Consider the following 25682-nt stretch of genomic DNA (forward strand, 5'->3'; position numbering starts at 1 on the left):
TCTCCCTGGTGAGATGAAACCCCCTTCAACAGTACATCAGATGACATCGACTGATAATGAAGATGATTCTGTCCACCATAGTAGAAGGTATGGTGCTGTTACAGGGTTCTCTCGTCCAGATACAGGCAGACCTTATGGGAGCTCAAGCTGAGATAAGGAACGCTTTTGTAAGCATTGAGCAAGTGGAACAAAAAATATCTGTGACAGAAAATGATATAACAACTCTTCGACAAGAAACATTGTCACAAAGGACAGTGCTCCAAAGATTTATAAGTAACATTCATGACTTAGAGAATAGATCATGTAGGTCAAATATAAGGATTGTGGGCCTACCGGAAGGAGTAGAAAAATATCGCCCAAAGGCATTTTTGAAATTCATGTTTAAAAACTTGTTCACAGCTGCTGCCCCTCTGACAGACCTGTTAGTCGATAGGGCTGATAGAGTTCCAAGATAACCTCCACCAGTGAGTGCTGGACTGTGCCCATTGCTAGCAAAAGTTTTAAATTATAAGCACAAAAAGTTTTCGCTACAGATGACAAAAAAGAATGGGCCCTTGAAATATAGACACACCAATATATACTTGTTCAGGAATACAACACAGAACTGGATGAAAAAGATGTTCTACTCCATGTGGAAACTCAAAAGAGTAAAACCGTTCTTCCTGAGACGCATCTTCCTTACCCTGGTACAGTCAATGGTAATAAGTCATCTGGACTACTGCAATGCACTGTATGCTGGCTGTAAAGAACAGACTATCAAAAAACTACAAACTGCCCAGAATACTGCCGCCAGACTTGTATTTGGAAAAACCAAATATGAAAGTGCAAAACCCTTAAGAGAGAAACTTCACTGGCTCCCACTTAAGGAACAAATTGCATTCAAGGTCTGCACGATTGTACACAAAATCATTCACGCAGACGCCCCAATATACATGCTAAACCTCGTGGACCTACCTCCCAGAAACGCCACAAGATCATCCCGCAAATTTCTCAACCTGCACTTCCCCAGCTGTAAAGGACTAAAACACAAGCTGATGCATGCCACTACCTTCTCTTACATGAGCACGCAGTTATGGAATGCACTACCTACAGACCTGAAAACAATCAACGAAATAACCATCTTTCGCAAAGCCCTGAAGACATACTTCTTCAACAAAGCCTACAACGCGAACCGATAACCTCACTAATCCACCTCACCAACCTTCTCAGTTATGAAAACCCACCTTCTATAACTACCCTAATCACTCCCTTCTTCTTCTCTCTTCCCTACTTAATCTCGGCACAATACTAACTGTATCTGATACCCTAGAATGACAATGTTATTAAAACTATGTAAGCCACATTGAGCCTGCAAATAGGTGGGAAAATGTGGGATACAAATGCAATAAATAAAAAGATGTTAAAAAAAACTTGCATAGGCGTAACACTTAGTTTGCTATCTTACGCCCAGCAAAATTAAAAGTATGGTGGAGTGGTGAGTAGATACTGTTTGTGGACCTAAAAGAAGCACAAAAGTTTTTACAGTGTCATTTCCCAGATGACCCACTGGTGATAAATTGCCCTGGTGTGAAAGGGGCAGAACAGCGCTGGGGGAAACTAATAATAAGTGGGCAAGAAAATAGCAAAGTCAGGATCCATTCCTGCAGAACAGGTATCTGGTAAAGGAGTGCATTGTGTAGCAACCTCTTGAAACGACTTACTACCATGTTGGTGCAACCACTTGGCATTATCTTATAGGAGACAGATGAATAATTCTTGACTCCCAGCATTTAAGAGGGAGTCGTTTTAGAGGTGTGGACAACTAAAGAGTGTGTCAGCAGATTCTGGTACAAACTGGAAGTGGACTAGGCTGTGGTTTCTCATGTTATGGGAGGGAGGATTACAAGTGTGGTCTACATCATCTGAAATACCAGGTGAAGGCACATCCCTGAAGGGAGCCCTCAATATCAATTAAAAATGTCTAGTTGTTAAAGTTTAAACAGTTGATATGTTACTGTATATGATGTTTTGACTTGAGGGTTGGATGAGTGAAACTTCAGAGTTAATAATGAATATGATGGGAAACTTACAACAAAAATATAGGTTCTGTACTATCTCAGTGGCAGGGAGAAGGATACGGACTGACTTTTTCCATAATCAAAGGAGTCAACATGGCTCGATTTGTTTTTGTTAATATAAAATGTTTCATATCTTACAATGTATGGGGTCTAGAAACATATGTAGAAAGAAATTGGTATTGGACAAAATAGGGGTGGATGTATATTTGCTACAAGATACTCACCTTAGGAAGGATAAGAACCTTAGAGATAAATGGGTAAAGGAGGTTTACACTTCCAGAGGCTTCTCTAATAGTGCAGGAGTGGTTACAGGCAAATCAATAGTGAACAAAACTAACGGAGTATGGAAGGTCAAAAGGGGTAGATGCGTGGCAATTGAGATCCAAGTAGGAGGGGTGGAAATTTTGTTTGGTATTTGAGTATGTACCTAGCAAAGATGTTGATGTTTTTGAGGTGGTAATTACTACCTATAGTGTTGGGCAGAGACTTTGGTCATTACCCAATTAATCTGTTAGTTGTGTGGGAGGGGGAGGAGGGGAGAAGATGAATAACCGTAATCAAATGCAGGAACTATGTTCAGAATATTGTTTAAAGGATTTTTGGAGATATTTGCACCCAAAGAGTTTAGATTATACCTGTTATTCTTCCACCCATAATACATATTCCAGAATAGATTTTTTTTAAGTAGACTGTAGCCTAATGAATGCAATACATGCCTGTGACATAGGGTTAATCACTAGCCCAGACCTGTATTTTTACTTATGATCCTAAGAAGCATTTTGGGTTGGGAGCATGGACTCTTAACATGGCATTATTGCAGGATAAAGAATGTGAAAAAGAATTAAGAACATGTTTGTCAGATTATTTTCAAATTATTGAGACTGCTTATGTAGATGTGCTAACACTATGGGAAGCAATGAAGTCAGTATTTAGGAGAAAATGTATTAGGGACTAAGGAGAAGAAAAATATTTTACATAAAAGACCTCCCTTGTTAAAATGTTTAAGGAACCTAACGTATTTGCACAAGCAAAATTCGTCAAAGGTGCTTACTAAGCAGGTTACAGATACCGGACATGCAAACTGCAGCGTATTTAAAAAAAAAATTAGACTTTGGAAATTACATGAGTGGAATGAAAATTGATAAATGTTTGGCTTCATAACTGGCAAAGAGGATATCATAGAACAGCTGCAGTGCAAGGTAAGTTGGAACTTTTACACAAAGAGGAAAAGCAGGTAGCAATTGTTTTGTGGAATACTACTTGGGGCTTTATATATCAGAAGGAACACGTACAGAAGATCAGATGAATAAATTTACATTCCTATTGCAGAATAAGTCCCTTAGTCGAGAGAGTAAAGAAATGTCGGATTCACAAATCACAACTGAAGAATTATTAAGAGTACACTGATGGATAAAGTTGCAGGCCCGAACAGGTTACTGATAGAATTTTATTAAAACGTTTTGGCCAATAATACAAAGACCTTTGTTAAAAGTTCTTAACCTGGCATTGTCAGAAGGGAGAATCCTTCCAAAATGCAAACATTACCATCTTCCATAAGGCAGGAAAAGAGCCTGAGGTCTGCAGCTCGTACCATCCAATTTCTTTATTAAATGTAGATATGAAATTATTATCCAAAATATTGGCAACCAGGTTAGTGATAGGAAGGCTTAATAACAAAGACTAGATGGGATTTATAGCTGGGCAGAATGTCATACAGGTACTGAATATTATCCATTTAGCAGAACAGCAGACCTACAAATATAGAAGATCAAAAAGCACCCTTTGGAAGATTTGCTGCAAGGCTAATTCATCTTCGCTACTACTGTAGAGAAAAGCGTGCTTTTTGATTTAACTTCTCTAGTAGTGCCTCTAACGCAGCATTCTGGCGAAATGTGACCACATCAGGCACATATGATTGTTTGAATTCTTGCTTTTTGCTCCTCTATAGTTGTGGATCTGCCGTTTTGTTCAGCTGTGTTTACATTGCAAATCTTCTGCCTCTTGTGTCCCCTGTTATCCACTTAGTATAGGGTCAGAAAGCTGAACCCACGCTCATGTTGGCATTAGATGCAGGGAAGGCCTTTGACAGGGTGGCGTGAGTATTCTTACTCTGTTGAGTTCTCAATTTTTAGCCTCACCTTTTTTTTTTTTTTACACAAGGTGTCTATAAATCTCCCAAAGCTACAATAAAAGTAAATGGTAAACTTATAGAGCCTTTTGCACTCAGGAGGGGGACCAGACAGGGCTGTGCCTTGCTTCTTCTCCTGTTTGCCATTTCATCAAAAGCTATATGGCAAAATACCTCTTATCATGGGTTTTTAAAGCATGCAACATTACTACTACTACTACTACTTATCATTTCTATAGCGCTACTAGACGTACGCAGTGCTGTACACTTGAACATAAAGAGACAGTCCCTGCTCGACAGAGCTTACAATCTAATTAGGACAGACAAGCAAGAGATAAGGGAATATTAAAGTGAGGATGATAAAATAAGGGTACTGAACAAGTGAATAAGGGTTAGGAGTTAAAAGCAGCATCAAAAAGGTGGGCTTTTAGCTTAGATTTGAAGACGGCCAGTGCTGGAACTTGACGTATTGGCTCAGGAAGTCTATTCCAGGCATATGGTGCAGCAAGATAAAAGGAACGGAGTCTGGAGTTAGCAGTGAAGGAGAAGGGTGCAGAAAAGAGAGATTTACCTAGTGAATGGAGTTCCTGGGGAGGAGTGTAGGGAGAGAGGAGATGTACTGAGGAGCTGCAGCGTGAATGCACTTATAAGTCAGTGAGAGGAGTTTGAACTGTATGCGGAAATGGATTGGGAGCCAGTGAAGTGACTTGAGGAGAGGGCTAATATGAGCATAACGACATTGGATAAGACTGAATTAACTGCATTAGAAAGGTTTATGTATGAATGGGAGAGAGGGGAATGCTAGCTGTTTTATACAAACTGCTGGTAGGCCAAAAAAAAAGTTTGAAGTGACAAAACCATATCAGCAAAAATGAAAACTAGAAATAGGAGTTCAAAAATCACAAGAAGAATGGCAGATGATATGGGATTGTATACCAAAGGTGTCATACTGCTTGTCTCGTTTAGATATTCAGTTTGTAATGCCAGTGATTGTACATGGTATACATACTGAAGTCCCTGACCTTTGCTGGAGAGGATGTGACCAACAAGGGACCTTTGACCACAAGTGGTGGGACTGTCCAGTTATACGGACTTTCTGGGTGGAAGTGTATACCAAAATTCAAAGCATCATAGGAACATACTTGCCATTTACAGAGGACACCATGTTATTAGAATATCTGGGACATCAAAAAGGAGCTTGGGTGGAAGAGACCTCCCAAGTTACCTTTATTAGCAGCAAGATTAGTAACTGCATTCAAATGGAAGTACCAAGCAGCCCTTTAGTTGGGAAAACTGCATACTCTTGACTTGTGTCTGTAAAGCTTCCCTGAGCTATGTGAGCATACCACCACTAGGAGATGTCAGTCGGTGTGTTTGTATTCTCTTTACTGAGAATTCCCATTAGTAAGCCTCTATTGCTGCATGGTGTGTCCTCACCTTGAGTATTGCATTTAGTTCTGGTCCCTGTCTCAAAAAAGATATAGTGGAATTAGGAAATGATCAAAGAATGACTAAAATGATAAAGAGAATGGAACTCCTCCCATATGAAGAAAGGCTAAAGAGGTTAGGGCTGTTCAGCTTGGAAAAGAGACGGCTGAGGGCACATATGATTGAGGTCTATAAAATTCTGAGTGATGTAGAACAGGTAAAAGTGAATTGATTTTTTTCACCCTTTCAAAAAACAGGGTACACTCAATGAAATTACATGGAAATACTTTTAAAACAAATAGGAGGAAATATTTTTTCACTCAAAGAATAGTTAAACTCTAGAATTTGCTGCCGATGGATGTAGTAACAGCGGTTAGTATATCTGGGTTTAAAAAAAGGTTTGGACAAGTTCCTGCAGGAAAAGTCAATAGTCCGTTATTGAAACGGACATGGGGGAAGCCACTGCTTGCACGGGGATTGGTAGCATTGAATGTTGCTACTAATTTTCTGCCAGGTACTTGTGACCTGGATTGGCTACTGTTGGAAATAGGATACTGGGCTAACTGGACCATTGCTCTGACACAGTATGGCTATTCTTATGTTCTTTGCTTTATTAACCAAAGCACAAATGTACTAACATTAAGGGTATACTGTCTTTAATAAGTAGACTGAACAGCTCCCATAGCATGAAATTACTTCTTGCTTTACAAAAAAAAAAAGAAAAGACCAATTTCTGAGGTCTTTCAGAATCACTTAGTAGGTCAAATTCTTTTTTTTTTTATTATTGTTAGGCCATTTAGAGTGGAGGAGTGGCCTAGTGGTTAGGGTGGTGGACTTTGGTCCTGAGGAACTGAGTTCGATTTCCTCTTCAGGCACAGGCAGCTTGTTGTGACTCTGGGCAAGTCACTTAACCCTCCATTGCCCCATGTAAGCCGCATTGAGCCTGCCATGAGTGGGAAAGCGCGGGGTACAAATGTAACAAAAATAAAATAGATACTATTGGAGATTCTACATGGAATGTTGCTACTATTGGAGATTCTACATGGAATGTTAATGTTGCTATTCCACTAGCAACATTCCATGTAGAAGGCTGTGCAGGCTTCTGTTTCTGTGAGTCTGACGTCCTGCACGTATGTGCAGGACGTCAGACTCACAGAAGCAGAAGCCTGCGCGGCCACATTGGTGATCTGCAAGGGCCGACTTCTACATGGAATGTTGCTAGTGGGTTCGACTCCCATTTCAGGCACAGGCAGCTCCTTGTGACTCTGGGCAAGTCACTTCACCCTCCATTGCCCCATGTAAGCCGCATTGAGCCTGCCATGAGTGGGAAAGCGTGGGGTACAAATGTAACAAAAAATAAAATAAAATTTTCTTGCACAAAACTATTCATAAACCAGCCCAGCTGTAAAGTACTGGCTTTTCCCCTAATGTGAGCCCCTAGGCAGCAGCCTACACTGAGCTCTGCATGCAACTAATCCACAGCCTCTATGGCCTGCCAGCTAGACAGCCTCTACTACAAGCTCTCAGCTACATGTATCCTGCCTTCCCAGTCTGGGTCATGAGGCAGCCTGCTGTAAGCTCTTTACTGCTTGCAGTCTATACTGTCTCTCCATGGCTATTAAGTTTCCCATAAATATGTGCAGATAATGTTTGAACATTTAATATAGGTAAAATAACTTTTATTTGCATACTGTAGATCAATGTATCTCACAGGATTGAGATGAGCACAGTTGTCAGGAATACAAGTTAGAAGCCAGGAACCAGCATCATATAGAAACAGCAAACTCCAAAAATCCTTCCTGTCTGTCTTCGGAGCTCTGCCTCGCTGCAGAGCTTCCTTTGCATGAAAAAGACCAACTATCCCATCAAAGAGATGAAAAGGCAGAGAGTCAACAAGAAAGATGGAGGGGAAAAATGGGCGCCAAAATAGAAAAAGGCACTTGATATAACTCATCCCTGACTACCCCAGGCTGGCTATCAACCAATAGGAAAATCCCTGACCATATAGGGGAAACTGTTTTCTGGTTGAGACCTCCTTTCTTATCAGATGGAAAGGAATGTGAGGAATCTGGCTTTTACTCTGACTTAGCTCAGAATGCACTTCCTTCCCGTTCACATTAATTGATTTGATTTGCTTACTTTATTTATTTTTTGTCTATTAGATTGTAAGCTCTTTGAGCAGGGACTGTCTTTCTTCTATGTTTGTGCAGCGCTGCGTATGCTTTGTAGCGCTATAGAAATGCTAAATAGTAGTAGTAGTAGTAATATTAGCTAAAATAATGTAATACATAGAATGCCATGTCTACACAGCTGCCCGGGCACCAGCTAAAGTAGCTTACTGGACTAATAACATTACAAACTAGGATACATGTGTTTGAGCCTGCAAAGAAGTGGGAAAATGTGGAATACAAATGCAATGAATAATAATATATGCAGGTCAATAACAGGTCATTCGGTATTAGGCGATTGCCTAACTACCACATAGTTGGTTTTTTTTTTTTTGCGGTTCTCATCATTCCACCTCTTGGAAGTTAGGCTCACAAAGGTATCCTATGGAACATAATATAAATTTGAGAATATATATAAGTACAGAATAAGTAGAATAATTAGGCCTATGATTATCTATTGCAGGAGTCCTGTTAGTATGTATGATAGGCCTTCACCTAACAAAGTAAAAGGGCTCCAAGCTGTTTTTCCTAATTTTCTTGTTTCATCTTGGAATTCTGACATTTTGTCTAGATGACCTTGTATGATATCATCATTGTCTGAGATATAGGTACAACATTCCTGCCCTACCATGGCACAGATTCCTCCTAGTACAAAGTCTAATGCTAAATGATTTTGCAGTGTCACTTTCCTAATTTGGGCAATTTCCTCATTAAAGTCTTCTATAGCATCTTTGGTTTCATTGATTATCTTATCCATATTTCTGCATAGGCATTTTACTCTATTTACAAGCATTCCTACACTTGTGGAATAAAGCAAACCAAAAATGTTCATTGTCTGATACCAATTCACGTATATGTCTTATTTTTCACGTGGTAGCCGCTTTGATATGCGGACTGCTGGCATTACCTTGCCCGGGAAACAGGTTTCATTGGCACGGTAGCCAACTATAGGCTCTTCTCCCACAAATGTAATATAGGCCTCTGGGAAGTACATAGGAGCCCCCTGGCCATTGTGTGCCCTGTGCGGAAAGGAGCCACTGATGGGTTGAGTTCAGTAGAACTGGTTTAAAAACAACATTGCTGGCTCGTTAAGTTTAGTGCATCTGGCCCTGAATTATGATAGGAAATTAGAGCAGATCAATTGAAGTTCATCTGCAATAATTCTCTCACCACTTCTCTTATTTCTGTGTTTCCCCCTGTCAAGAAATACTGTTTTGCATGGCATCTCATACTCTGCTTAAAGGGATAAACTTCCTGTATGTGTCTGTCAGGACCAAAGGTCCCACAGTATGTGTGCCAGGGGCGTAGCCAGACAGCAGATTTTGGGTGGGCCTAGACAAGAAATGGGTGGGCACAAGTATTCTCCCCCCCTCCCCCACCCAACTTAAAAAAAATATCTCAGCTGGCAAGAAAACACTGCTCTCTACCTTGGCAGCCTGCAGCAGGCATGCGCTAAAAACTGAGCATGCGCAGTTGCCAGTATTGGCAGCTTAGGAAGCTCAGACTTCTGAAGTGGAGAGCAATGTTTTCAGCACCATCAGGAGGAGGTCTTCAGCTGGCGGAGTTGGGGATCCCCACCAGCTACCACTAAATGTGTGCTGCTGTTGGGTGGGCCTCAGCCCACCCAGGCCCACCTGTGGCTACGCCACTGATGTGTGCACTGTTTATTTATTTATTTATTGCATTTGTACCCCACATTATCCCACCTTTTTGCAGGCTCAATGTGGCTTACAGGGTGTTAATATGAAAAGTCATTACATAATCTTAGATACAGTCGGTATCTTAGATACAGAGCGGTTAGCGCTCAGCAGGCCCTTCCGCATGTCATGAACAGACACTGCAATTGTAAATGAAGGGGAGGGGCCCACTGCCACTTGCCCTTTTAGACAAGGGGATGGGTGGGCAAGTCCACAACCATTTACAAAAACAGTTTCACCATTCAAAAGGATCTCTTCTGTGTTTCCGTGTCTCTCATAGCTTGAGTGTGTGGGTCATCATGTGGGCTTAGATCTCCTGTCCCCACTATTGAAACAGGAGATCTGCCAAATTGTCATTGTGTGGGGGAGGGGGTCTGCTATTGCCCTAAATCAGGATATAACCTGCTCTGTGTCTGAGTTCCCTCTGCCAGGAGAGCAGTGGGCTTTGTTTCCTCCCCCTCCTCATGTTTCTTTGTTGTCTGTCATTTTTCTTTCCAAAGCTTTAACACAGCAGTCTGGCTGCTTATCAATCACTTTTCTAGCAACACCTGATTTCAGTAAGTCACTGAACATTTGCCTTCTGGTTATGCCTTTTACCTTCCACTTTGTCTGACCATTCTTACTAACTGCAGGTGTTTGCCTAAACTGGGAGGGGACACCGATATCTTCCAGCTGTCCTAGCAAGAACGTGACATCTAAAATAGCCATTCCCTGTGTTCCAGCATACTTAGGAGTGTGCCTTTCATGTGTGCAGGGGCTTGCTGCTTAATTATTTGGGTCCGCATGCCTGCAGTAAATGGTACCATGTCAGGGCCCTGAAAGGGTGTGGCATAGTAAATTGCAGCTGCCTTGCACCGAATTTAAACATTTCTACAAATGCAAACAATAATCCACACATCTGTTTACAGTAGCATGCACAGTTGTGTTATCTGCAAGATATCTTTAGGGAAGCCCCACTTCTGGAACCATTTGATGTGAGCCCTTAGGCAGCTGGCTACACTTTGAGCTCTGCATGCAACTAACCCACAAGCTCTCTTCCAGCCTATCCTGCCTTCCCAATCTGGGTCATGAGGCAGCCTGCTTGTAAACTCTTACTGCTTGCAGTCTAAACTGTCTCTCCAAGGCTATTACAGTTCCTTAAGTTTCTCAGAGATACATGCAGATAACACTCAGACATTTAATTTAAGTAAAGTAACTTTTATTTGCATACTGTAGATCAATGCATCTCATAGGATTGAGGTGATGAGCACAGTTGTCAGGAATACAGCATACTCCAAAAATCCTTCCTGTCTGTCTTTGGTGCTCTGCCTAGCTGCAGAGCTTCTTTTGCCTGAAAAAAGGCCAACAATCCCAATAAAAGAGATGAAAAGGCAGAGAGTCAAGGAGAAAAGTTGGAGGGGAAAAATGGGCGCCAAAATAGAAAAAAAGCACTCAAGGATAAACCTGAGCCCTGACCACCTCTGGCTATCAGCCGGTAGGGAAATCCCAGACCATATAGGGGAAACTGTTTTTTGGCCGAGACCACCTTCCTTGTGAGATGTGGGGAATCTGGCTGTTCCTCTGATTTAGCTCTGCATGCACTTCAGGTTTTAGCAAAAAGTATGCAGTTTCCTAATATTAGGTAAAATAATGTAATACGTAGGAATACAATGCTATGCCAAGGCACCAGCTAAACTAGCTTACTGGACTAATAACATTACAAACTAGGATACATGTGTTTATATATGCAGGTCAAAAACAGTTATTTTGGTATTACTTAGGCGATTGCCTAACTTCCACATAGTTTGATTTTTTTTTTGTGGCTCCCATCACCCCTTAATTTGAAAGAAAGCAGGAATTAACAGATTGAATTGGTGCATAGTCATAAACTTACACACTTTTATTGTCCAGAGGTGTTTTTTTTAAGGTTGTATAGCATTACAATAATATTTCTAAAAGGCAATTACACAAGAATAAATTATAGTTTGCCTAATGATACAGTGGCGATAAAGTGGTAACAAAATTAGTATAAACTTAAATGAACACGGAACTGGATATGGTGTTGCAGAAATTAGAGGGATGCATTTGAACGCCGTCTCTGCTTCAATTACTGAGATTTTAAAGGTGAAGACTTGACTTTTATTTCAACTACTTTTGCAGCAAATCGTTGACTGACATTTCTGTTTAGCTCCTTTCCGGAGCATTAAACTACGGCCGGTTCCTCTTTTCAGAGAGCCTTTTAATACAAGATTTTCAACCTAGTCCTCGGTGCGCACACCATTGAAAACCCCGACTGGCTGGGTGGGCCCCGAGTACTGGATTGAAAACCTCTGCTGTAGTATGATTGCTTTAGGCTCCAAATTTTGCAGGATCGGGTACTGAAGGTCGCTGTTTCCAGGATTGCTATGAACTGTTAATATATGGCCTAGCTTTGGATCTACCACTGGAATAGTGAGGGCCAAGGCTATGAAGCCTAAGATAACTAAAAGTACTGACTAGGCCAAATATCTGTAAAAAGCAGGTCTGAACCATGAGTTCTGACACAAACTGGTACAGCTGTCACTTTAAATCAGATGAACAAAATGGAGTCTATGAGTTTTGTATAAAAGGCAACAGAGGTTATACAGGGTTATACAGAGTTCTTAAGATGGTGTGAAAAGTATGTGAAAACTATTGCAACAGGGAACAGGTGTCTCAGAAATGAGATGTGAAAAAAAGAACTTGTTCCCAAAACATACTGATAAGCCCGCGTGGGAACGTATCATCTCAGAAATTGAGAGCTAGGTTTCCCACCATTGACTTCTATGGAGAGGTTGTGTATAAAAGAGGGGACAATCTGCCATAGCTTTGGTATCTGCCCCAACGCTTATCTCAGACGGCGAAGCTCTGTCCGATTGTACCAAGAATCTGTCTGCTGAATGTACCTGATTAAAGTCTGATGTCTGTATTTGTACCAACTTGAAGACTTGTCTTTGGGTAAGAAATAAAATGTATCTATCTATTTAAACCTATCTCTGTCTTTATTCTATCTTCTCTTTACCTTACATTTAGTTTACAAGGCAGATCACATACACTCAGTTTCTGGAGAAACTTAGACAGAATTTTAATGAGCATTATCTGGGAACATAAATGGCACAGAGTATACCTAGATCCAGGAAGACAGAAAGCAGTAGTTATGGGAATTAGAATTCTATTACAGCCCCTAATGCAAACCCAGAGCAGACCTCCTTGTGATTGGGTGACAATGGAGGTTGGAGAAACCACACAGAACCTGTTATGTGAAATAGATATCTTTAGTCCCCCGTGTGATCTGGAGTCAGAAAGAGGTCCAAGAGGGGGAAATTAAAACAGAACTAACTACCAAAATCCGTGTGGAGAAGGGGGTAGTAACCCACCTACCTTGCAAAAGTGAGTACTTCTATGAATAACCCAGCCCTTTTGTGCACTGGCGTTTTCTGCTATCCCCACTTTCCCTGCCCTGAAATGAGCAGTGCAGGGGAGGAGCAAACTTCTGGAAAGGCAGAGAGGGCGGATCCAGGCTGATGACGCTGTGTTTTGAAACCCAATCTGCTCTCTTCATCCATCCAGCTGGGCTCTGAGCATCCAGAACAAAGCATTGGTGATCGCGGACACAAACATGGACGAGTTTCTAGACTTTTATTTGTTGGTGTCGCTGCTCACCACCGTCCTGGCTGTCATTTTGGCTTCACTTTTCATGAAGCTGAGATCTAGTGGAGAGAAGGAACAAGCCGGAGAATCCAGAGAGAAGCCAGAGGTAGCAGCTGCCGGAGAGGACCAGGACCAAGCGGATAGAGGGGAGGGAGGGAATGAAAAGGAGGTGCAAGTCCCACTAGAAACGGTGATGAAGGAAGAGAGTGGGATTCAAGGAGGAGAAGAAGAAAGTAAGGAGAAAACGGAGAGGATCCCGGAGGAGATCTGGAGAGCGGAGCAGAGACAACAGAGGGCGAGAGAAGAGGAGGCAGTAAAGACAGTGCCAGCAGAAAAGCAGAGTCCCCAGAGGATAACTATCTCCAGCAAGACAGCGGAGGAGGAGGGGGTCGACTACGAGGAAAGTAAGGTGAGGATTAAAATCTAGTTCTGGAAATCTTGGGTACAACAGAAAAGGTTCGGAGTCGGTGCAGAGATTTTCCTAAAGTGTTGCAGTTATATATTAGAATTAGAGAGAAGGAGATCTAGAATATTGTTCAGACACAGGTACATTCTGTCCAGCTTTAAAGTTTAGTTTACGGTGCCAAATTTTGTGGACACACCTGAGATGAGTTTAATCCCAGACTCACCCCTAGCTGTCTCTAGTCAGATCATCGTAACAGAACTTTACTTCCAAGGAGATCCTGAGAATTAGTTTGTAAGTTTTATAGATGCCTTCAATATACTATGTATGTGTTTGCTGATAATTAAGGTCAGTCTCCTGTGTTGTTTTAAACAGATTTAATTCTTATACTTGTTTCTTTACTTAAGAAGCAGTGAGACATATATTTTCACCGTTTCATTCCTTCATCCTGCCTCTAAGCTTCATTTGTCCCAGTCTAGAGTTGTTTATATTTTTACACTTCTTGGAATAAGAGATGCAACTTTTATTACTAGGGCCACACCCCTTAAGAAAACTTGTTGAGTCTGTTCTGCAGCTATTTGATGCATTGGTGATTTATTTTAAATTCTTTTCTTTGTTTATTAATATTTTTGCAACATCTATCTGTAGAACAGGGGTTCTCAACCCAGTCCTCAGCACACACAAGTTTTTCAGCATATCCACAATGAGATAAATTTGCATGCACTACCTCCACTGAGTGCATATCTGTCTCATACATATTCATTGTGGCCATCCTGAAAACCTGACTGGCTGGGTGTGTCCTGAGGACTGGGTTGAGAACTCCTGCTCTAGAAATGAAATATGCTGTTGTGTTATATCTTCCCTCCAGGATATTAGCATTTATGATTCAAATCAGTTCTTATCAAAGTTTCTGTGGCTTTGACCCCTTGTCACCACCACAGAAAGCTTATGACAACCCCAACCCCCCCCCCCCCCCCCAGACTCAATGATTCTACTCCCAGCTGTCTGACTGTCACCACTGTCACTACTCCTATCCCTCCCAGTGGCATCTCTAGGGAGAAAGATTTGGGGTGGCAACAGGGGGGCAGGCTAGGAAAGGAAGGGGACAGGTCAAAGCGACATTTCCACAGATATCATGCCCACCACATCACACCCCTCCCCCACCCCTTTTTTTGACGTGTGCGTAAAACATCGTGGCTTTTTACATTGCTAAAGAAATCCTCCCCCTCCAGCTAGATTCAGCTACCAGAGAAAAACACCATTATAATTAATAGCAGTATTCAATAAATTCTTCTGTGTGGAATGAAGTCTGGATTCTCTACAAGATTGGACAGAATTTCAATATAAACCCTGCACCTTCAGTTCTGTATCGCAAACTCCATATTCCCCAACAATGGAGCTATCTCATCATAAAAGAAAATATTCAACTTGTGATTAGCATCTCAGGAGCCGTCGTTCCTCTTCCACCCCTTGCCTCGCTATATTCCCATTGAACACTTACATCCCTCAATCAGAATCGTCTTTATACTCCTTCTCATAAAGAAATCATCCATGAACACACAAGGGATTCTATTTTTTTTCTATCCAGGGCCCCCTTCTCTGGAATTCCCTGCCCACACATTTACGCCTTCAAACCTCATTGCCCCAGTTTAAAACTGATTTGAAAACATTCTTATTTCAAGATGCTTTCGTCTAAACTACTGTCTTCAGAACCCGGTAGGTAATCCATGGGATACACAGATAATACCTTTTGTACCCCCCCCCCAAACTTTGCTATCTACAATTGTAATTCTGCCCCCCTTTTCTTCACTGTTATGTCTTCCCTTCGCCCTCACCTTAGATTGTAAACTGACAAGATGGCACAGCTGTAGTGCAGTATAGAAAGTACCGAATAAACTAGGAGCGGTACATGCTCCTTCCACTGCCAGACACTTCGATTAAACATCAGGTTTCTGTTTGTGTGGTGACTGTACTTACTTTGGGTGACAAGGACCTGCTTTCACACTGGGCCAGACACTTTGCAACATAACACAAAACCCTGCAAAAAGACACTCAAAACCTTCATTGGAAACTTATCACAGCATCGCAGCCCTAACACACCCATAAAAAGACTACACTAGGTCCTAGAGCAGTGGTTTCCAAGCTTGTCCTAGAGGTACCCCAGTGCACAATGAATGTTCATGAGAGAGATTACTACTACTACTACTATTTAGCATTTCTATAGCGCTACAAAGCATACGCAGCGCTGCACAAACATAGAAGAAAGACAGTCCCTGCTCAAAGAGCTTACAATCTAGTAGACAAAAAATAAAGCAAACAAGTCAATTAATGTGTAGAGGAAAGAGGAGAGGAGGGTAGGTGGAGGCGAGTGGTTACGAGTCAAAAAGCAATGTTAAACAGGTGGGCTTTCAATCTAGATTTAAAGATGGTCAAGGATGGGGCAAGACGTAGGGGCTCAGGAAGTCTATTCCAGGCATAGGGCGCAGCAAGACAGAAGGAGCGAAGTCTGGAGTTGGCAGTAGCGGAGAAGGGAACAGATAAGAAGGATTTATCCAGGGAACGGAGTGCACGGGAAGGGGTGTAGGGAAGGACGAGTGTGGAGAGATACTGGAGAGCAGCAGAGTGAGTACATTTATTGGTTAATAGAAGAAGTTTGAACAGGATGCGAAAACGGATAGGGAGCCAGTGAAGCGACTTGAGGAGAGGGGTAGTATGAGTAAAGCGACCCTGGTGGAAGACGAGACGGGCAGCAGAGTTTTGAACTGACTGGAGAGGGGAGAGGTGACTAAGTGGGAGGCCAGCAAGAAGCAGATTGCAGTAGTCCAAACGAGAGGTGACAAAGGTGTGGATGAGGGTTTTGGTAGAGTGCTCAGAAAGAAATGGGCGGATTATACGGATGTTGTAAAGAAAGAAACGACAGGTCTTGGCGATCTGCTGGATATGAGCAGAGAAGGAGAGAGAAGAGTCAAAGGTAACCCCAAGGTTTCGAGCTGAGGAGACAGGGAGAATGAGAGAGCCATCAACAGAAATAGAAAACGGGGGGAGCGGGGAGGTGGGTTTGGGGGGGGGGGGAAATGAGAAGCTCGGTTTTGGTCATATTTAATTTCAGGTGGCGTTGAGACATCCAGACAGCAATGTCAGACAAGCACGCTGAAAGTTTGGTTTGGATGCAAGGTGAGATATCAGGGGTAGAAAGGTAGATTTGGGAGTCATCAGCATAGAGATGGTAGGAAAAGCCATGGGATGAGATTAATGAACCAAGGGAAGAAGTGTAGATAGAAAAGAGGAGGGGACCAAGGACAGAACCCTGAGGTACGCCGACAGGCAGAGGGATAGAAGTAGAAGAGGATCCACCAGAGTGAACACTAAAGGTGCGGAGGGAGAGGTAGGAAGAGAACCAGGAAAGGACAGAGCCCTGGAATCCAAGTGAGGACAGGGTATCGAGAAGTATGCTGTGATCGACAGTGTCAAAAGCAGCAGAAAGATCAAGAAGAATGAGGATGGAATATTGACCTCTGGATTTAGCCAGTAATAGGTCATTGGAGACTTTAGTAAGCACAGTTTCGGTTGAGTGGAGAGGGCGAAAACCAGATTGTAGTGGGTCAAGAATAGCATGTGAGGAGAGAAAATCAAGGCAGCGGCGGTGAACAGCACGCTCAAGTAATTTGGAGAGAAAGGGAAGGAGGGAGATGGGTCGGTCATTAGAGGGACAAGTAGGGTCGAGTGAAGGCTTCTTAAGGAGAGGTGTGACCACGGCATGTTTAAAGGCAGCAGGGACAGTCGCAATGGAAAGTGAGAGGTTGAGAATGTGACAGATAAAAGGAATAAGAGCAGGAGAGATGGCATTAAGAAGGTGGGTGGGAATGGGATCAGAGGAACAGGTGGTACATTTTGAGGAAGAAAGGAGAAGTGTAGTTTCCTCAATAGTAACTTCAGGAAAGGAGGAAAGGGAATGAGGTGAAGGAGAGAGAGGGGAACGGACTAGTGGAGGGAGAGGTGGCGAGGTAGAGAATGCAAGGTTTATCTTTTGGACCTTGTCGTGAAAGAATTCAGCAAGGGTCTGAGGAAATAATGAAGGGAGAGTTGGGGGAGGGGGCACCTTGAGGAGAGAGTTCAATGTGGTGAAGAGAAGTCGAGGGTTAGAGCAAAGAGAGTTAGTCAGTTGGATATAATAATCCTGTTTGGCGCGTAAAAGAGCAGATTGGAAGGAGGTCAGCATGAACTTAGTGTAAGAAATCAGCAAGGGCCCGAGATTTCCGCCAGAGGCGTTCGGCGGAGCGGGTACAGGAACGTAGGTAGCGGATATTAGAAATCAGCCAAGGTTGGGGTTTTGTACGCCTTATAGGGCGGGTCATCAAAGGTGCAAGAGTGTCTAAGGCAGATGATAGAATATTGTTGTAAGAAGAAACAGCCTCGTTGACAGACGTGGATGGTGCCACAGTCGAGAGGAGGTTTGAAACATGGGAGGATAGAGATGAAGGGTCAATACCATGAAAATTCCTAGATAAATTAGATAAGATAGGACGGGACTGGGAGGGAGGAGATTTAAGTGTGAAAGTTATAAGATGGTGATCAGAGAGGGGAAGATCAGAGGCACTGAAACTAGAGGGTGAACAGCTGGAGGAGAAGATGAGATCAAGACAGTGACCATTTTGATGAGTGGGGGAGGTGGAGCATAGTTGGAGATTAAAGGAGGATGTTAAAGCGAGTAACTTGGAAATATAAGAGTTAGAAGGATCATTAGCAGGAATATTAAAGTCACCAAGAATGAGAGAGGGGGAGGAAGGATCATGGAAGAAGGCAAGCCAGGCATCAAAGTCACTGAGAAAGGATGAAAAGGTGACCGCTATTCGAAGAAGCAGAGGAGAGAAAAGGCAGATAGAGTGGACTTCAAAGGAGGAAAACAGTGAGATTGAGGTGGAAGAAGGGGTTGAAATCTGGAGGAGGGAGAGAGAAGTAATCCAACACCGCCCCCGCGGCCAGCAGGACAAGGAGTATGTGAAAAAAGATAACCGCCATGGCAGAGGGCTGCGACTGAAGCAGAGTCATCAGGGCAGAGCCAGGTTTCTGTTATGGCGAGCAGATGGAGGTGACGTGAGATAAAGAGGTCATGAACATATGGGAGTTTGTTGCAGATAGAGCGGGCATTCCAAAGGACGCAAGAGAAGGGCAGGGAAGAGGAAGGGAGTAGAGGAATAGTGATGAGGTTAGAGAGGTCACGGTGAGATCTGTAGAGTTGGGATAATAGTTGGTGAGGAGGGCCAGGATTGGGATTGATGTCACCGGCTGAGAGTAAGAGAAGGAGTAAAAGAGAGTGGAGGAGAGTAGGAGAGGTGTGGCCATGAAGGTGTCAAAGGCGAGAGGTATTTAGGTGGAATGGGGAAGGCAAAATGGAAGGAAGAAAGAGATGAAGATTAAAAGCTAAGAGGGAGGAAGAGGGTAGGAGAGATGGTGAGGTGATGAAGTCGATGGATGGGCAGTGAGTACTTGTAGTGGAGAGAAGTAGGGGGTGAGGGAAAAGATTAGGAAGGGACAGGGCAAGGAAGAGAATGTGTATAGGGGCCATAGCGTGATTCAGAATTAGGTATAATTGGGTGAGGTCAGTAGTGACTGGGAGAAAATAGATGTAAAGAGAAAAATGCCCCGGTGTGCGGCACCAAGAGCGGAGGCCCTGAGTGGATCGGAATGGACCTGGGAGTCACCCCAGAGAAGGCTGTAAAGGATATGCAGATGAGCTGCAAGTCCTCCACAGCACCTGAAAGGCAGCCGGTGGTAGAGCTGGGCACCTCTCAGCTGAGGAAGGCTTACCAGGGGTTAGGCCGAAGCCAGCATTCCTCCCCCTGAGGGTCGCCTGATCCACTGCATGCAAATCTCTCGTGAAATTTTATTTATTAGGATTTATTTACCGCCTTTTTGAAGGAATTCACTCAAGGCGGTGTACAGTAAGAATAGATGAAACATGAGCAATAGGCAGTTACAGCACTAAAAATATTCAAATAATACAAAGTATGGCATAGTATACTACTTATGTAACAAGAAATAATTTACTTGAGGTAGGGCTCTAGAGCACTCGCTAATGTTTATAATTTTTAAAATATATATTGGATAATTCTCCACCAGTTGCCGATTAAAGCAACAAGATTCACAATTCCAATGAATTTATATATATATATATCTCTGTTGAAATGCAATATTCTGTACTGCAAGATTTAAAAGCATCCACTCAGGACACAAAAGACCACATATTTAGCTTCAAAAGTGTTTATTAAGTTACAATTTTAGCAATTAATGTTGCAGCGAGAGATAAGAGTCTTACAGAGAATCTGTGCCTTAGAACAAAGCAAGGTAACAGGTCCAAATCAAAGGGTTTTAACTTACAGAAAAGTCTTTGTTATAGAAGCTGAGTGATGAACCGCATGGTTACAGGAGCCCAGGAATTTCTGCAGTCAGTGATGGACAGAAGCACGGGAGGAGAGCAGAGAAATCTTGCAGAGAATTCCTTGATTGCAGAGGAGAGAGAGAGAGTCTGTAGCAGGGCTTCTGACAGAGATAGATCTGGGCTGCAGCTGAAGGGGAAAAATCTGTGTGTGTCTGGACCAGCTTCTGTCTTTTATATCTTGCAAGCTGCAGGAAGAAATGCCACATGAATCTGGGCATTTGCTTCCTGGTTTGCACTCGACCCTGGGCATTTGCAAAGCATTTGGTATCTTGGTCTCATGTCTTATGACATCACAAGACTTCCTGTCTGGATTTTGCTGACAAATGGTCTTTTGAAGCACAAGGCTTCCTGTTTCAATCTCTGTAGCAGATACACATTATATTTTCCTTTTGTCAATAGGTGTGTGGATTCCCACCTTCACAGGTTTTCTGTCTCCTTGTGTCTACTGGTTGCCTTTGATCCTTTGTTCTGTTGACCAGCCAGGCTTTTGATCAGAGGAGGAAAGTTAAACTTAAACCTGTGAAGCAGTCTCTTACTTGTTTGTATTTGAATAGTTCTTTTGTTAATCGTAACTACCTAGCCAAGCTTTGGCTGTCAGAAGGTTCCCAGAGAAAAGGGAGGGGAAAGAGGGGCTTGACATGAAAGCCAGTTTCATTGCTGCAGGTTCAATACGTTTTTAAAGTTGTATTTTTATATTGGTATATCTGATTCAGCATAATCAATAATTATGCTACATATATTTCAATAACCCTGACAATTAAACTGATACCATAACACTTACAATGTCAACATAACACGTAATAGAACTTTTTAATTGATAGTGAAGAGTAAAGCAAAAATGGAACATATAGATAGGTAAGAGAATAAGAAGAGTTAGAAAGTAAGGTGACTAATTTAAAGAAAGTTGCACATGAGGTCAGATGGTTAAATATTATCTCAGCTAGGGTAGAAGTGGATAAACGTGTTCTGCTGCAGTATGTGCAGCCTGTGTTACTCCTTGTATGTGTGAGTGAGACTAACAAGTTAGCTACTTCTTCCATTAAAGGCCTGGTTGAAGAGCCGAGATGAGATAGTCTTGTATTAAGTGGGACCTTTCAGGCAGTGCATTCCAGAGTGTGGAGGCTACTCCGGAGAAGACTCTCTTGTGGGGGTATCACATCATGTAATGTCTTTTGGAGAGGGTGTGGTTAGTGATAGTCCTTGAGAGAACCTTAGTGTCATAGGCGGTGTGTAGAGGATCATCCTATTCTTCGGATACTCCGGGCTGTTTCCTTTGAGGGCCTTGAAGATCAGACATAAGAGTTTTAAATTTAGCCCTGTATTGTACTGGTAGCCAATGAAGTTTTTGCAAAACTAGTGTGATGTACATATTGTGGATGTCCTGAAAACCAGACTAGCTGGGGTGCTTCCAGGACCAGGTTTGGGAACTACTATCCTAGAGCACCAGTATACCTACTACTGGGAAACTGGAACAAGCTGGACTGTTACAGATTCCTAAATAAAGAGTACGTGTTAACAGAATCTTTCACCTCAGCTGCACATACAGAGCATAAACAGGCCCTCACTTTATGCAAAATAGGGGACCAGAAAAAACCTGCAGACATAAAATGAAATGGACCCCCCCCCCCCACACCTAAGAAAGTCAGACTTTATAAGCTGGGCAATACTGGCCTCCCGCTTAGCCATCTATCCCCGCTTCAATCTGTTCAAAATTCCGCCGCACGTCTTATCTACCGCGTGAATCGATACTCTCATATCACCCCTCTCCTCAAGTCGCTTCACTGGCTCCCGATCCACTACCGTATACAGTTCAAGCTTCTCCTATTGACCTTCAAGTGCACTCAATCTGCAGCCCCTCTTTACCTCTCTACCCTCCTCTCCCCGTATGTTCCCACCCGTAACCTCCGCTCTCAGGACAAATCACTACTATCTGTACCCTTCTCTACCACCGCTAACTCCAGACTCCGCCCCTTCTACCTCGCATCACCTTATGCCTGGAACAGACTTCCTGAGCCCATACGCCATGCGCCCTCCCTGCCCATCTTCAAGTCCTTACTCAAAGCCCATCTCTTCTCCCTTGCTTTTGGCGCCTAACCACCTTCCCCATTCATGTCACCTCCACTGACTACATAGTTTATAACCTTTAGATTGTAAGCTACCTACATTGACTACCTAAGTTGTAAGTTACCTACACTGACTACATAGTTTGTAACCTTTAGATTGTAAGCTCTCTTGAGCAGGGACTGTCCTTCCCCATGCTAAACTTGTACAGCGCTGCGTAACCCTAGCAGCGCTATAGAAATGCTAAGTAGTAGTAGTAGTAGTAGTAGTAGTAGTAATAGTAATACTGATAAGAGAAACAGAAATATATTTTCTCCTTGTTGTTAGATGGGTACTGCGAGTCTAAACACCAGGCAATTTCTCTGCTTGGAACAGGCCTGGATTTACTCTGATTTATAATTATGGGAGTGTTTAAAAAGTTTGAAAATAGTGTTTATTTAGGAATGAAATATACATCAGAAGGGGAAAGTGCAATCTTTCTGGTTAGATTTGAAATGCCCGACTGAATCATTTTAACATCCTTATTTCATTTAATTGAAAAACAATTTCAGAAAGAAGTAAAACTGATGCTAGGCAACAATAATCAAAACTACTGCCCCAGGCACAAAAACACACTTCAGCTGTTCTTTTTAAAGATCTATGTGTTCCACACTGTAGCAGAAATCAGTAATAAAGTTCTGGGGCCGGGACACCACATACCTTTTAATAACAAGGTCTCCTGAGTGCTCCATGAATGTTACATCCATTGTCCTCGTGACGACTGATGATGACAGAGGAAGGTAGCACCTTATACATTAATGACTAATACCATGGCAGTTTCCCACTGGTCCTCCATGCCATAGGGGGCCCCAAAACTGCTTGAAGCTGCAGATGATAGAGCCCATTGGATGGGCTTTGAAGCCTCTCCCAAATTTCAGCCCTAGGCCACCAATCTTTTTAACACCTGTCATGATCAGTAATGGTTTCCATGCTGCTTTATAGGTAAATCAGTTTCCAGGGATCTGAGTGAATGTTTTGTAATGCTTAATAGTGAGATTTTAATCAATGTAGAACATGAAATATGCCATGCTGGGTTAGACAAAAATCCATTAGGTCCCTTCTCCTGTCGTCAGCAGTGACCAGGCCAGATTGCTAGGAAGTTAGTACACAGCAGAGCAGCTCAAAGGACGGATTTAATTCCTGCAGCTCCCTCCTAGAAGATGAGATCTGCTTGGCTGATAATTGTTTAGGGATGTTTTTCCTAGGAATTTGTTCAAACCCTTTTAAACCCAACTATGCCCAATGCCTTCATCACATCTTCTAGCAACACATTCCACAGCTCGATTGTTCATTGAATGAAAAAATGCTTTCTCTAGTTTGTTTTAAATCTGCAGATATTTTCCACGGTGTGGCCTTTAGTCCTGGTACTAGGGATGTGTATTTATATGCTTGCCTTAAATTTAGTGCCTCCAAAATCAATTAAACGCACATTAACCGACAAATGAATGCACCTGCAATCAATTTTGTGAATGAAAACGAATGCGAAATTAACTGACGGGCCAAAAATCAGAAGAAAAATCCCAAAACGAAAGCAAATACCTTTTGCCCCTGAAGAAGATCCCTACTTACTAGGTATAGTTTGAAGTTTATCCTAGTACAGTCGAAAGGCTTTTGATCTGCTAACATAAGTGCTTGTGGCTAGCTCTCTCACCCACCAAAGGAAAAGTTTGTTTGAATTATAAGTGTATAAATGTTTTTTTTGTATGGTTGTGTTGCTTGGAATCTGGTTTTAGGCTATGAAGGAGTTGTAAAGTTTCTATCTTACATTTTACGTGGCAAGAGATGCTCCTTTGTAGAGTAACGACTTTTCTTTCTGCAGTTTCTTTTGAACAGTTACAGCTGTTGAGGACACAGAAGTCCTTGGGATCTAGTCCAGTGGTTCCCAAACCTGTGTTGGGGGCTCCACAGCCAATTAGGTTTTCAGAATATCTGCAAGGAATATTCATGAGAGATTTACATGCTGTGGTGCTTGCAAGTCTCTCCTGAGAGATTGTTGCTACCAATAATTGGCAGTTACACGTTGACTACCTATCGTCACTGGTCTGATTGATTGAAAACACACAGGTTGAGCCAGACTCATTGTGTACTAACTAGTACAGAGCATCTGTGTACATCTTGCAAACTTCAGTCTGATCAGAGTTGCTTGAGGGTTATATTTGTCTCTAGTGAACATGGTGTTATACACACCTAATTGCTTCAAGTGAAGAGCAAAAGTTAATAAAAATATGAAGTGTTCAGTATAGCATGAGACATCCCACCAGTGTAGCATAGCAGAGCATTTATTCTTGTATTCTGCATCTACCAGACTACTAGTTCAGTGTGGATCACAATTACAAGATTAACCAGGTATATCTCAGTGAAGATACATAAACAGCGTAGGAGCCAGCTCTGTGGGTACTTGAACACACCTAATATTGAGAAAATTCCTTGTATGTGTCCAGGGAGGGAATATTTCCTTTGGACTTAGCACCCCTAATAATTTTGAAAAGTTGCCTCCTATGATAAACAGAAGAATAAATCACAAACGAGCAATAAACCCTTAACCTATAACATATTTCTGAAATAAATTGTCTTTAAATCTTTCTAAATTGTTTATAGTTTGAGGTAGATCTTAGTTCAGGTGGAATAATCTTCAGAGTTGTGTAGCCTGGGAAGAAAGAGGACTTGAACAGATGAATCTTAACACTCTAGGGTTTGGATATGCAAATATATTATTATCTCTGAGACCAAGATCTGGATTCAGGGGGAAATTCAAACAAGGCATACATGTAAGATGGGGCATTAACATGTAAAATATTAAAAATGAAACACAATTTTAAATAATATCCTAGCTTCCAGTGGAAGCCAGTGCAGGCGCAAATAAAAACTAGATGCATGATCAGATCTAGATAATGAATATATGTCTCACTACTGCGATTTGAGTCGTTTGAAGTTTTTAAGAGCATTTCTTGAGCAGTTTAAATTAATAACATTACAGTAATCGATTTGTGATAATAAAAGCGAACCAACAACCAAAAATGAAACACATATTGAAGAACTTTCAAACGCGTTGTAATTTCCTCATTAAAAAGAATGACTTCTTAACAACTGAATTAATTTGAGAATCCAATGCCAGAGTATAATCAACCAGTATCCCTAATATTCTGAGTACCAAGTTTAAAAAGGATTAGCTTGTCTACCAATTAACATGAATTTCATTTTATCTGTATTTAATGTTAAGTGATTGTGTCATTCAATCACTTATTAATGGAATACTGCTGTTAAGAATTCCTTTAGAAGCTTCAAATGATGATTGAATGGGAACTAGTATAGTTATATCATCTGCATAAATATACACCATATATCCGGCTTTCTCCAGTACAAATCCAAAAGAATGAAGAACTACATTAAATAAAATGGGTGAGTGGAGAACACCGTGGTACTCCGCATAGCATATCCCATCCGTCTATATTATTCATTTTCACCTTACCTTATAATTTCTTGTCAAAACCCTACAAATCAGTTCAGTTCTTTGTCAGAAAAACCTATGTCATGTAGCACCTTCAAAAGAATCTGATGGTGGACAAGATTGAAAGCCGACAAGAAATCAAATTGCGTCAACACATTTTCCTTTC

At 42.0% G+C, this 25682-nt stretch overlaps 1 protein-coding gene across 4 annotated transcripts in view; it reads left to right on the forward strand.

The window, feature by feature from the left end:
* Positions 1-13011: 13011 nt before the first annotated feature.
* Positions 13012-25682, forward strand: part of MXRA7 (matrix remodeling associated 7) — a 108991-nt gene continuing 96320 nt past the window's right edge. For 2 of the 4 annotated variants that reach the window (XM_030208177.1, XM_030208179.1), the window contains exons 1-2: positions 13013-13535; positions 17380-17382. In XM_030208177.1, coding sequence (XP_030064037.1) covers positions 13095-13535; positions 17380-17382 — 444 coding nt within the window. In that variant the 5' untranslated portion in view covers positions 13013-13094. Of the gene's footprint in view, positions 13536-17379; positions 17383-25682 lie in introns of all 4 variants that reach the window. The other 2 variants (XM_030208180.1, XM_030208178.1) reach the window with 2 other exon arrangements.

This window comes from Microcaecilia unicolor, chromosome 6, assembly GCF_901765095.1.
Source record: "Microcaecilia unicolor chromosome 6, aMicUni1.1, whole genome shotgun sequence".
Lineage (NCBI taxonomy): Eukaryota > Metazoa > Chordata > Amphibia > Gymnophiona > Siphonopidae > Microcaecilia > Microcaecilia unicolor.